This window comes from Vollenhovia emeryi, unplaced genomic scaffold (genome assembly GCF_000949405.1).
Source record: "Vollenhovia emeryi isolate VEMERY1.0 unplaced genomic scaffold, V.emery_V1.0 DF939121.1, whole genome shotgun sequence".
Lineage (NCBI taxonomy): Eukaryota > Metazoa > Arthropoda > Insecta > Hymenoptera > Formicidae > Vollenhovia > Vollenhovia emeryi.
Genome location: NW_011967245.1, coordinates 1,336,923 through 1,350,420, shown reverse-complemented (window position 1 = coordinate 1,350,420; position 13,498 = coordinate 1,336,923). Strand labels below are relative to the sequence as shown.

The following is a 13,498-nucleotide window of genomic DNA, read 5'->3' as shown; positions in this document are numbered from 1 at the left end:
TCTCTCTCCCCTCTTCTCCCCCCTTCTCTCTCTTCTCTTCTCTTTCTCTCTTCTCTGGACCTTCTCCTCTTTTCTCTCCGACTCTCTGCCCATCGCTCAGCGAAGCCGAACGCATCTGGTCGCCGCTGATTCGTACGTTGCGAGGCAGTGAACAAGAGTTGCGTCGAGACCCCGAGAGTCTTGGTTTCTTCCACCGATTGACTCTTCGAGGAGCTCGCGGCGCTCTGTAAAGCGTGGCGTCTCTGTAAAAGTTTGCTGTAACCATTCGCGACTCTTCGCGATCAGATCTTCTTACAACTTTGCAAATGCAAAATCTATTAAAGACCAGAGTTTTTTTTATACGAAAAATCGTAGAGCTCCGAGATTTTATGTCTTCATATTTTCAATTTGACCAAGATTTATCGGTCAGTAAGCAATACCGATCTGAACAATTATAGAAATAATATATATTTCTCAATTCTAAATTTTCCTTTTCTTTTTATTAAAATGTTTCCTGAAAGTTAAAGCGCGCAAGGATTACTTTTCGAGTTTTCTTTATCTTTCAGTCTCACGTTCCGACGCATATTTGTTCGCGTTATATTAAGATATTTACAATAATAATTTAATAAAGCCTACGACATTCAGTAAATATTAAGTAACATACTAAACTGTTAGCAGTTTTTTATATTTTCTGTGTTTTACCAATTACAATAACGATATGAATTTTATTCACGAATAGTTTGATTACTCTTGCGCGAAGACTCTGGTATGTAACAAATGCTCTGTTGAATTTTCTATTAAAAATGTCAATATCGAATAATTTAATTGACACGACCAAGATAGAAGACAGAAAATGTATTCTGCACATTTATTAATTTGCAGAGGTTGGAATATTTTCAAGAGTAAGTATACAAAAACATAGTTAAAATTAACTGTTTTAAGTACACTTTTGACTTTTCAAAGATTAAGCCGAGTCGTTTACATTAAAAGCTCGTTTAAGCGACATTCAACTTCAGCCTTAAATATTTGTAAAAACGGCTCGTGCAGATGAAGTAAAATTGTTCGCTCGCTGAATAAAGGGAAAGGGGAGCGGCGAGCGGTCCTCCGAGTTTTCGTATAAAAAGCTTTTGCACTCCGATAGAGTAAAGTTTACACTCCGATAATCGACGAGACCACGCCGGCTTGAATCGTAGAAACGTAGAAATCGGTGTAGGTACAGGCCGAGAGAAACGAGACGTGGCGTCGTGCGCGGGAGGAAATGCGACGTACAGGGGAGGAGAAAGGGAAACCTAAGCCGCCAGAAATAGCATCCCTTCCCGCATCGTGCAGCCAGACCTTCTGCATGCGCCTCTCTGGCCGTTCTAGTCGCATGCACGCACCGTTGATCTCCTTGCCTACGTCACACATTTGCCTGCCGCACCACGTTGCGATGCGGCAACTCGGTCGTCCTACACACCAGTTTCGTTCCTCGGGTTTTTTCCCTCACCTTCCGATGCAACTGCAACAGCAAAAGCGACGGCGACGCTCATAACGTAGCTCCAGCCGCGTCACTTCGGATCCCCCCCTCTCTCTCTCTCTCTCTCTCTCTCTCTCTTTCGTCGCGTATATGCTTTATACTCATATTTCACTTTTATTCCATACGGGAGAAAGGATGGGAGGCATGACTGGATCCAGTTTCCCTCCCCGTTTTGCGACGTCTCGCGTATTTTTACTTTTTTCCCATCTATTAAACACCGGGCGCTATTATTGCATCGTCTTTCATCGTTCGTTATAATATTTTTGTTACACGCTACCCACGTGGCTCATGCGCCTCGCAGCTAGTGCATGCGCGTCCCACGCCTTCCATTCTTGGCCTTCTAGCCGCTCTTTGCTTTCTGTGTGCGTAGCGGCAAAGAGGTATAAAGGGACAACGTAATTTTAGTTCTATTTAACGCATTATTTATAAAACGCCGCGACGCAGTACGCCGCTCACTTCGAGCGTAGTTAACCCTCATTCTATATGCTGTACATATTTGTGGCTCCTCGGCCATTTTGACAGTCGTTGGATTTTTTTCACGGCGAGCTCGGCGACTCTTTCGTTCGTCACGCGACCTCGTCCATGCACGTGTGTCATTTTGCGCTCTCGCCTTCGAATCCATATTTTCCCCGATCATTTTTCGCAACACGCGATGCGAAAGGTGACGTTAAACATCGTTTATCCCGATAACTAATGTTCCAGACGTTGCTTGGAATTATCGCCATTTCCTTTTACAATGTAGTTTTAATTCCATCGTTTCTTCTTGTTGCGCAATCTTTTGAACGCTTAAAGTAGACCGTTACGATTGTTTCAACGGCGGCAATTAGCTAACTGATTTAACGACTGAAAACTCAGGCATCGATCTCGAATTAAGTGTGGGCGCGGTTCATCCGCTTCCTTCGCTGCATGCATTAGTCCAGTGAGAATACGATTAGACCTAGAAAAAATTGCAACACAAGCTTTTATTACGTTGTGCTCAGAAAAATATACCGAACAACATATCCAAATTTCGCCATTTTCCGCTATCCCTAAGTATGTTTTTTATTTAACAATTTATAAACAAATTTGTTTTTCTCCGCAAATACGATAAATTTCGAAATTTTTGTAGAGATCAGAGTTGTAGAGCAGACAAATGTCTACAAAAAATGTTCTCACGAGGTTTTTTTCGAAATATCTCATATTATTTGAGATATTTCAAAAAATTCGGAAGAACATTTTTTTGTAGATAATTGTCTGCTCTACAACTTTGATCTCTACAAAAATTTCGAAATTCATCGTATTTGTGGAGAAAAGGGAATTTGTTTATAAATTGTTAATAAAAAACAGGGATAGCAAGAAAATGGCGGAATTTGGATATGTTGCTCAGTATATTTTTCTGAACACAATGATGTAATAAAACATTGTGTTGCAATTTTTTCTAAGCAGCCCTCCTTTTTCCGTATTTTTTACTGGACTACATGCATTCTCGACTCTTTACAAAATCCTTTTGCACGTGCCCACTCATAAATATATTTGTTTCGCGATTGTCTGAATGAACGTAATTCAGCTGCATATTCGACTAAAATTATTTAATTCGGAGTCTGTGGAAAATTCGTTTGCTGTCGCAGCTTACATCATCGACAAGGATTATTGCAAAATATAAAATGTTATATTACATTCAGTAGCGCAGAAGGCACAGCCTGATGCGGATGCAATTTGTCCCACGATTTAAATGCGTATAATTTGATTATCATCGGGAATTTTATACATAAATCACAACCCCGGAGCGAAGATTCGTCGGGTCTCATAGATAATCCAGCCGCGGTTGTATAAACAATGCAATTTGTTATTTTTTAAATATAAGCTCGCAGCGCCGATATTATAAGCGGGAGGAACGCTGCGGCATTGATTTTTCCGATAAGCTATTAATGCGAGTCGTGAATGGGCTGTTCTTTAATTTAATTTCGCTTGCATTCGAGGTGGATATAATCGTATAGCAACGTCTGACCGATTAATTAATCAGCGTAATCGATAAGATATCCAGGCCGGCAATCCAACGCGAGAATAAACCTGCTTTTCGCAATATCGCATCGTTGTTTTCCGTTTGCTTCCTTTTAATTATGGCAATATTATTGTGCGGCTCATCCACGATTCTCTCGCGAAGCGATGTCCATTATGTATTGCCAATAGGCTTAACGTGTTATGTGATTTTCTATTTTTATCTTTTATCGAAGTCTCCAACCTGAAATAGATCGTATCGAGTTTTAACAAATCCAGTGGATATTAATTAGAAATCACTAGTTGTAAAATCTGTGGTCCTCGTTTTGTCTTTCTTTTTTCTCGCTTAAAGTGCCACTAAAACTGGTTTCGAAGGATGCTTCGTGACTAAAAAGGTATTTTACGGATACCATTGTCCGCAAAGAGGAGTCTACAATTTGGTTAGTCACATAACCCAACGCACACGATACTATTTTGTCTACCAGATTTCTTACGACAGCCAATCAGGATTTCGCCTCAAGTCCACCTCAAACGTCGAAACCACCCACCTGTCGAAAACTCTGCATCGTTATTGGCTCTCGCAAAACTTCCCAGCAGACAAAGTAGTATCGTGTGCCATTGACTTTAGTCGACGTTCGTCTCCATTCATTCAGAACTAACCCCAGAAAGAAAATCTCTCGAGTCGCCGTTGCATCCAACTATTTCGTGGAAACCACTTCGCAATTCCGTCGAACTAAGTACATAATATTTAATCATGCGGGCTAACATTGGGATAGAGTTTGACATGCTGGTTGCAGAGTTCCGAGAAGAGTTCATTAGTTTCTACGATATCCTGATGAAGGCAGAGGTAAGAATCACTCTTCCAATTGTTGGAGTGTATCGAGCGAATGATTGAGAAAATCTCTCTGCCGAGCGTGCGCCGTTGTTTCCTCGAATACGTCGCGACAGCAAGCCTTATCTTATTTTTATCGAGCAACATCCCGAAATAATTACATCAATATCGCCACGTGTCGGGCATAAATCGCCCTGTCTGGCCCTCGGTGTCTTTCTTTCAGTCAGGTTACCTGATCAGTATCTAACGTGCGCACTTTGCACGTTTACTCACTCGCCTGGCGCATTCTCGGCATTGTCCGCAGGTTCACTTTCCACGCGGCCGCCATGAAACGCACCTGTTCACGCGGCGTTCATTAACGAGCGGCTCTATTAACGGCTTCATTAGTCAATTATTTATCGGCGCGACGCGATCTAAGATAAAACGTCGTGCAGGCCCACTGGGCTACATTGCCGTTGCCGTTCGCAAATATTACGTAACACACGTGCGACATCCTCGCTGCGATACGTGAAATGCACTGGGTCGAATTACGTTGTTCGCGCTTTTCGATTAAACACATGTTTGCAATATAGACGTAATTGCACACGTACGTGACGTAGGTATTAGCATAAATTACATTCAGTGACGAGTAATATTAGCATTCCAGCCGTGACATGAAATCGGTATTAAATTTATGTGCTACGTAGCGATCGGGGATTACGATTATCGTCCGCCTCGGCGGAACCCGAGTTCAAATGAATCGGGAAAAACACTCGTCAGATAAATCACGTATCTCGAGGGAGGGGAAAAAGTACGGAAAAATCCGCGCGTTTCCTACATTACATATGTCCATTGATCTGTCTCGCGTGTCCCCCCCCGCCCCCTCTTCTTTTTCATCTATTTTATCGGACATCTTACTAAAAGCGAAGTCGACGACAAACAACACGCATGGCACTTCGCCGTCTGATGTCGATGTAAAATTTATCTTATCGCTCGGCGACTCGGAGCGCGTGCAACGCGCGGATGACGTTTGCACCAAGACGATGCCTGATACTTCCATTCATCGATAGTATTCGCCGCTTAAATATTACCGTGCATGTAGCCCCGCTTACCTGGAATGCCGAATACAGAGAAACCCGCGTTATCTGTAGGGAAAATATTTGTGAATGGAATGTCTAGATACGATAATTGGCCGTCGTGCTTGATACTTGCGTACTAAAGAAAGAAAGAGGCTACCAGATGTTGTATCTTATTTAATTACGTTGCACTGTTTAATTCGTAATATTATTTTATCGCGGAGTGATAGATAGCATTCGTTACCGCGGATTTCGCTTCAAAAGAGCGTGGTATATTTCAAACGTGCGGATCGCGCTTTGACCGTCGAAATGTTCCCACGACCTCGGACGCGCGCACCACGCTCCACCAATCAATATCTGTTTTTTTTTCAGCTCACTTTGTTATGCAAAGCGAAATGTATAGATTGTATCAAGCTTATCGTGTGTTCGCAAACAGTTTACATCCGCTGGGTCTGATATGAATTAAAACTCTTTGGGCGGACGCGGCGGTTACATAAAGCTACGCAAAGTTCACGCGCTCGTGAGGAGAGAAGGAGCAACAAATCGCAATCGCAAATTGATAATGCCACTCCTGAATGAATTTGCTCTCCCAACCGTGCCCGATTGAACGTAACTTATCTCGCGATATTCTCGGATCAGCCGGCGCTGCGCTCGCTGATTTCGTTCTCCCTCTTCGCCGGACGAAGTTTCCCTCTGCGTGGCCCGAATAGATTTACATGTCTGAAAAGACTACACTGACAGAGAAAGTGGTTGCAGTTATCACAATCTCATTATAATTTATAGTTATTTTAGGAGCCAACCACATTTATATAATTCTTTCAACTACGTAAGTTATGGTTGACCTAACAATGTATGTTCTCATGGACACAATTGGTCCATGCAACTTATGATATGGCTGGGTCTAAGACCAGACAAGTGTATTCTTATGTATTTTGTGTACCCGCTGAATCTGTATCCGAGGTCAGAATTGAACAATCACTAGCTTTAGACTCTTCAGCAAAGACTCTGTGCAATGGTTTTCTCTTACGTTTCTTTCCCCTCGGTGATACTTTCTTTTTTTGCAACATTTTATGACAAAAATTACATATCTTTTGGGGAACCCAATTGCTTTCTTGATTTGCAATTTCTAAGCCAAAACATCAACAACCATGTAACATTTCTTAATCGCACAGAATCTCTGAGAGTAAAAGAGTCCGGTATCACAAGCAGTTCAGCAAAAGTGCCCGTTTCATGAAATTATGAGTTTTTTTTTAGATTAGAGAGGTTAAAGCTAGTAACTGTTCAATTCTGACCTCGGATTCAGATTCAACGGGTCAAAATACATAAGAATACACTTGTCTGGCCTTAGGCTCAGACAAATTTTTCTTTGTGGGGCTGTGTTATTTTACTATGCAATTATTATAGTTTCAAACACTATATATTTTTCTATCAGTGTATTATTGAGAATACACGCCTTGAGCTCTATTTTTGCCGCGGTGAGAAACGAGCGTGCGTGCCGCTCTTGAAATTCCGTAATAACGTACCGCGACCTCCCTCGCAGAATTCGTCATCGAGTCGCTCTCGCGCCCGGTATTTCTTATCTCGTAAATTTGATACCGTGCGAAGGTCGCGTCGTGGCAGAGGTCGCGTTAGTATCTGATACGGAATTAACAGATTTCTCTAGAGCCTCAAAGTGCACAGGTCCGAAAATCTCGTCGGTGTGTGTGCAGCTGGGCATCTCATTTCGTGGAAAATCACTAATTGTTGAGAGCTCTGACTTCCTTTCTAATAGTTCTAGAGTCCCTGATACATTAAACACATAGTTCTGGCTTTTAAGACCAAAAACTTGAAAGGTGCAAACTGAGATGCTAACCTCACGCTGCAAATCACTTTGTCCCTGGATGATTTCTTAGTCATTTCTGCTAGAATTTTCAGTTCTACAATAGTTCTAGAAAGAGTTCTGGCGAAAGAAACATAGTTTTTATAATTTAAACAATTTTTATCACTCCACAAATATATCCTCATGGAGACAAAGGTGATTTGCTGTCCGAAATAACAGAGTTCTGACTTTCTACAAATAGTTCTCGCATAGTTCCGAACATACTTAAGCGTTTTCTACAGAGTTCTATGCAGTAGAACCGATAAACAATTTTTTTTTAAATTAATACTGCCCGAAAAATGTCTAAGGCAGATAGGGATGATTTGCTGTCCGAAATGACGGAGTTCCTTATACAAACAGTTCTCGCACAGTTCTGAACGTATTTCAGTATTTTTTACACAGGTCTATGCAGTGGAAAGCCAGAACTATGTGTTTAATGTATCAGGGACTCTAGAACTATTAGAAAGGGAGTCAGAACTCTCAACAATTAGTGATTTTCCACGAAATGAGACGCCAGCTTCACACACACACACACCTCTCGTCGTCTGCTATTTAATTGCGAGGTGTATTTTCGTAGGATCTGTGTGTCTGATACTCTTGCTCTCCGTACTGGCTTCGCTTGGCGGAGATAAAAGTTTGCGCAAAGATTTGCGAGGAAGGTCGCGGTCAATGTTGGCGACGAAACAGCACGATTTTCGAATTGCCCGCATTACCATTCGGCCATTTTGTCTCGTAGATAACCATCTCGGCTCGACTAGCATGGTCGCGTCTGAGAAATACCCATCGCTTATAGACGGCTCGCCCGTCAATGGTTGACTCGGTCACGTACTATTGCCTCGCGATGAATAGATCTCCATTCAGCGTCGAATACCGGCGACGAAAGAGGAAGAGATAGGCCGATAGATACGTGAACGTAGAAAGAGAGAAGAAGCAGGGAGGAAAGGCGCGGAATGGAACGTGACGGGACTCGAGATCGCGCTTTCTATTTATCTATATACACGTGTTGTCAGCTCGTTACCACTGATAGCCCAACGAATAATTATCGTGCAATACAGAGGGATCGTTGTACGAGTTCGAACTTAATCGTGCGTTATTAGCGTGTTCGGATCGTTCTCCCTTACCAGAAACTGTATTATCTTAAATCAAACACGATAGAAAGAATAAGTGTATACGATAAGTACATATTTTACACTTGTAAAAAATACAACGAAGATTATATATTAATTAATATAAAGGGGGAAGTTCCCCATTATGAGATAGACTCCTGCTATGAGATAACGGAGTTTCTGCTAAATTAATTGGCATCGTCTGTTGGTTTCACCGTGAATTTGTTGCCCTTAGAGTGAATTCTGTTTAGTGGAAAATTGTTAGATCGTGTATTCGTTGCGAAAAAAGATTTGTGATTGAATTTGGACGTTGAAAACCTACTAGCTCATATTAGAATCCCATCTCATAACAGAGGACTTTTCTCTACATTTTGTATATGAAATACACACATACATAATATACATATAATATTAGATTTAAAAATTATAAGAGAGAAAGAGAGAGCTATTTTCTTACACATCTTCTAACGTTGTTCATTTACTATGCTCTTATCAAATTTTGTAAAAACATTACAATTACTTCGACAACGTTCAGGTTTCTTCATAAATTTTTGAAATCGATCGGTCTCACAGACCATCGAGGATTATTAAATGACAATTTGAATGTCTTCCGTACGAATCACGTTCATTGATTCCTCGTAGTACTAGATCACGCGCATTACACGCTGTTGCGTCATTCCATCTCGCGACACTTCATTCAACTTGGAGTCTTTCATACGAAGGTCAAGCGAGTCGTGACTATCGCCGGCACGAGCACTCTCTCCATTCTTTTTCCGCTCCGAGAGCTGCGTTCCCCCTCTTTACTCCTTTCTTCCTCAACGAATAACGCATGCACGCTGCTTCCTCCTCCTTCGGCGGCGAACCGGTTATCTTTCTAATTCGTTTCTTTTACTTTTCAACGGACAGATCTCTTCTTTCCCCGAACAGTTTTCACGAACTTTGTCTTTTCATCGAAACGTGGAAACCTTAGTGCGATTTTAGATGAAGCCGCTAAATTTAAACGACAAACACATGACAAAAACATATCACTGCATTTTACTGTAAAAAGATACGCAACGTATATCTCGCGGCAAAGTTTTTTACATAGATAAAGGCGGGCGTGTCAGCGCGAATTAATGATATATATATGTTATTTATTTACCAGCGCGACCTCCCAAGGATGGGTAGCTTCCTGGGAGCCAACGGCATCAACGATGGTAGCGGTGTGTTGACAGTGATGGCGAAGTTGTTGAAGCAAGAGATGACTTCCGACGCCGAGGAAGAAGATATACCGCCGAATCTCTCTAGCAGAGTCACCTCGATGCAGAAGGTGCCTTCCCTGTCGGACCTCTCGGATCAGGAAAGCTCCTTAGGTGAGTCTTTCCAATCCCAATATGCTTGTCTTCTCGAACGCTCAAGAAGCGTAGCTTCTATACAGCCTTGTGTCCACGATCCGAGAACTACGTCCAAGTTCTAGCTTCGAGAAATGTGTAGCTAATCAACGTGCCTCTTTTACGAAAAAGATGCAAATGGGCTGATCCTTGAATCCTTGAATCGTGGACATTATTATTTTGAAAATACGTGCGGATAAAAGAGCGATTCGTAAATACGTCTGAATTTGTTGAAGAAACTTCTTCTAAGTATTTAAATATTTAATGGATTTTGAGAAAACTTTTTTTCTCAAACTTCCACAATAATCCAGATTAGTGTACATTTTATCGCGTGGCTAATAAAGCGCGTGCCAGTGGCGTAAGAAAAATTTGCGAGACTACCCAGACGGCGTAATAATCGTCCAGTTTAATATTCCCATTAAGCGGCCGTTCGCGGGCGTGGAATGATTTTGCCGAGTTTAAAAGCTGTTTGCCACCTAAAAGAAGCTGGCGGACATTCCCTAATTGGAAACCGCTCGCTCATGTCTCCGTCCGGGAACATCGAGCGTTGCGAAAAGTATTCCCTTATATTCCCGTATTTATTTGTTTGGCATAACGATATCGATGCGTTTCTCGGAATGATAAAAGGGACAGAGCGATAATGCGAGGAACAGTGAAATCAGCTCTTTCGCGCGTCGCCCCGTGAAATACGATCGACCACGATTCCGATATAGTGTTGTGTTAACGGTCGGATCCAGACACTTAAAGGTACACTTACATCCGATGACGCCTGCATAATTCGAGCACTAGCTGCGCTCGCCGCACTCACACGTATATGATTCGTTCAATTAGATCGCGCGAGAGCTGTATCGTGCCTCATGCGCGATATCAGACAAGACAGCCGGATATTTACCGTTATTCTGATACGCGAAAATTTTTCTAAACAAACTGCTGTTTTGCTAGTTCAAGTATTGCTCCGCATCGATTTGAGACAAAACATTTCTCCCCTCGATAAGCGTAAGACTTAACGTAATGGCGCGGCTTCTCTCGCGCCTGTGCGCCTACGCGCACGGAAAATCAAACTTGCAATTGCACGAACGAATAAAGTTGAGTTTCAGAAAAGAAAGACCGGCACTGTATGTCTTATAAAGAATATTAGTTTTACACGGAGAGACCGATATGGTTACCACATGTCTAATTAGGCACAACCCCAATAAATAGTAATATTTGGGACAGCTATATGTGTGGTTGTCGTACCCACATTGGTATGATAAGTAGTGGAGACAACTGTATGCGTTTTGTGCAGCAAACCTAGTGAATGTTGCAACACAGAACAATGTGGATGCCCCTACTATTTATAGCACAGTGCAGTGGCTAAACATTGGCCCAATATTTGATTGTATTGGGCCTACGTTGCTCTACTAGGGTCTACATTTCGCATCTTCGTCGTTTTAACGCCTCCGAGTAGCTCGCGAGTAATTAACTCGTTAACGGGGCAGAAAAGTGGGCCCCCCGTCACGCTGAAAATCGAAATTTTCTAGGACGAATGTATAGCGTCGAGTGGCGAGTGCGAGTCATCCTTGTTACTCGCGGCTCGTCGTGCGCGATCAAAATGTAGCGAGAATTTACGAATTGGATAATCAGCAGCATCCTCATTAAAGCCCCCCCACTGAACGCCCCCGCCTTCCATTCTCTTTCGGACGCGTGTATGAGGCTACGCGTACGCATCGGACGCGTCGCGTCGCGTCGCCCCCACCCATTTAGCCGCTCTTATCCGACTTCGAGGGGCATTTTTTCCACTGATCCGCGCTTTTTTCTAAACTTGCGCAACGACCCGTGAATCATATTTATAAATATTTAGGTTTACTATCCGGGGAGTAGACAGATAATAAACCACGCTCTCTAAAGAGTTGCACGATCTATCGGCGGCGTTTATTGATTGAATCGTTTGCGCGCTTATCAGCGTTGCGAATCGATGATATTAAAACATTCGTAGGCGGCGCAGAGAAGCGACTAAGTACTTACGGCAAGAAGAGAGGAAAGATCGCATTTAAATTGCTTGATGAACGTACCATTATTGGAATTGTTCAATGTCCTTTAGACTTTTTAAGAGCCGGAAGACGTCGGTTTTATCACAGAAAGAAATATTACTGCAGCACGTAGTATTTAATTTATTTTAATCTATATTCGAATATATCCTCCTCTATTTCGCCTGAAGAAAAAATGCTATGATACTTTCGTATAACTTTTTTATTCGTGCCCGTTGAAACAATCTTCATTTAAATATACACGAAACAAATTTATAAATCATCTGCAAAGAATGTTAAAAATATCTTTAGAGCTTCAGTATTGCATTGTGCGATATTCAGCACACAGAAAAACGCTATAAAGATTTTATTTTAATCCTCACATCTTTCCTTTGCCCTATTTTAAACCTATTAAACGGAGATTGACGTTGTTTAATGTTGCAGGGCGGTTAGAAATCTACCTATAAAGTGAAAACATATCCCACGCAATTAGCAATTAGAACGTAAGCAATACCGTGGATACGAGCGTGGGATATCAATCGGACAGTAACCGACTATGCCGTAATAACGACCGTGTAATAACGCAACTTAAGCGCGTAAATCGCGTATAATTAACCGGCCGATTTATCGCGTTTCATTTAACTTTCCGGCGGGCATGAATCGCCCGCGATTCTGTTTAATGCCGTGCCGTGGAATCTATACGCGCGCAAATAATTGAACAGTTGAAGTCGTTCAAAAATGAATTCGTTGATACTCGTCGGTCAACAATCAATATTTGATCCGTCTCTCACGCGCGTTAATTTGCCCAATTTCAGGCTACTGAACACCTGGTAAGCCACTACGCGGCCGCACGTTACGTCGCGAATGGTTAATGACTTTCAATATTAGTTCAGTACGTATTTAACTCGTGATGTCTACTTCGTGATTAACGCTTAAAATAAATTACGCGATTCTTTGCCTTTGCGATACTCAAATGAAATGTGTTTACCCCTCAAGATTTACTAGAATTCTTTTACAGCTGACAAAAATGAAAAGAAATGTGATATATTTTGAAATACGATAAACAGCTTTCTTTTAATAGTTACAACAAAATGTTATTGGAGAGACATAATTATTTTTTATTAATTCATTGGTATTAGAAGGAAGTAGAAAACCGGCTTATTCAAGTATCTTAATCATCGCCACAATTGTTCTCTGCGAATTTTCCGATGTTTATGCGGTCATAATCTTTCCACTTGCTTTTTTTTCAATAACAATCTCCAATACGACTATTGTCACATGATCGAACGTTCGATCTTCGTTTACGACACGCTGCCATCGATGGTAGTCGATGCTCAGAATGTTTTATGCAAATAGCCATTGTCTATCCTGACATTGACGCGATGGCGAGAGATTTGTTTTACGCTTCTTATATGTCGTTGTCGCTGCACACCGTAGAACGTAACGCATCCGTGTCGCGAATGTAACAGCGTGATAAATTCGGCTCTCGCTCCCTCGCGTCCTCGTAAAGAAATGTTGTCTCATAAATATGAATTCGAATGGCAAATACCGTGCGAGACGGGCCAAGGAACTTTGCGGAAAGTTTAGTCACCGCACCTATACAGTCATTAACAATACTTCAACTGGAGCGTGAAATGAATTGCCGATTATATTCAATACTGAAATCACACAATTTGTCGACATTAGTTTTCGTTTTACTTACGCTATTATTTCATATCAGATCTGTAAATTGTTTAACATTTTACGTCCTAAGGCCGGTTTTTCCAACCTCTTGGTAGTTAACTAATACACGGGGGGGG

General features: G+C 41.8%; 1 protein-coding gene across 3 annotated transcripts in view; it reads left to right on the top strand.

Annotated features, from left to right (window-relative positions):
• The window catches only part of LOC105570183 (ETS-like protein pointed), a 137,373-nt gene that overhangs the window by 11,928 nt on the left and 111,947 nt on the right, over positions 1–13,498 (top strand). For all 3 annotated transcript variants that reach the window (XM_012027190.1, XM_012027189.1, XM_012027192.1), the window contains one exon: positions 9,468–9,675. In XM_012027190.1, coding sequence (XP_011882580.1) covers positions 9,468–9,675 — 208 coding nt within the window. The remainder of the gene's footprint in view (positions 1–9,467; positions 9,676–13,498) is intronic.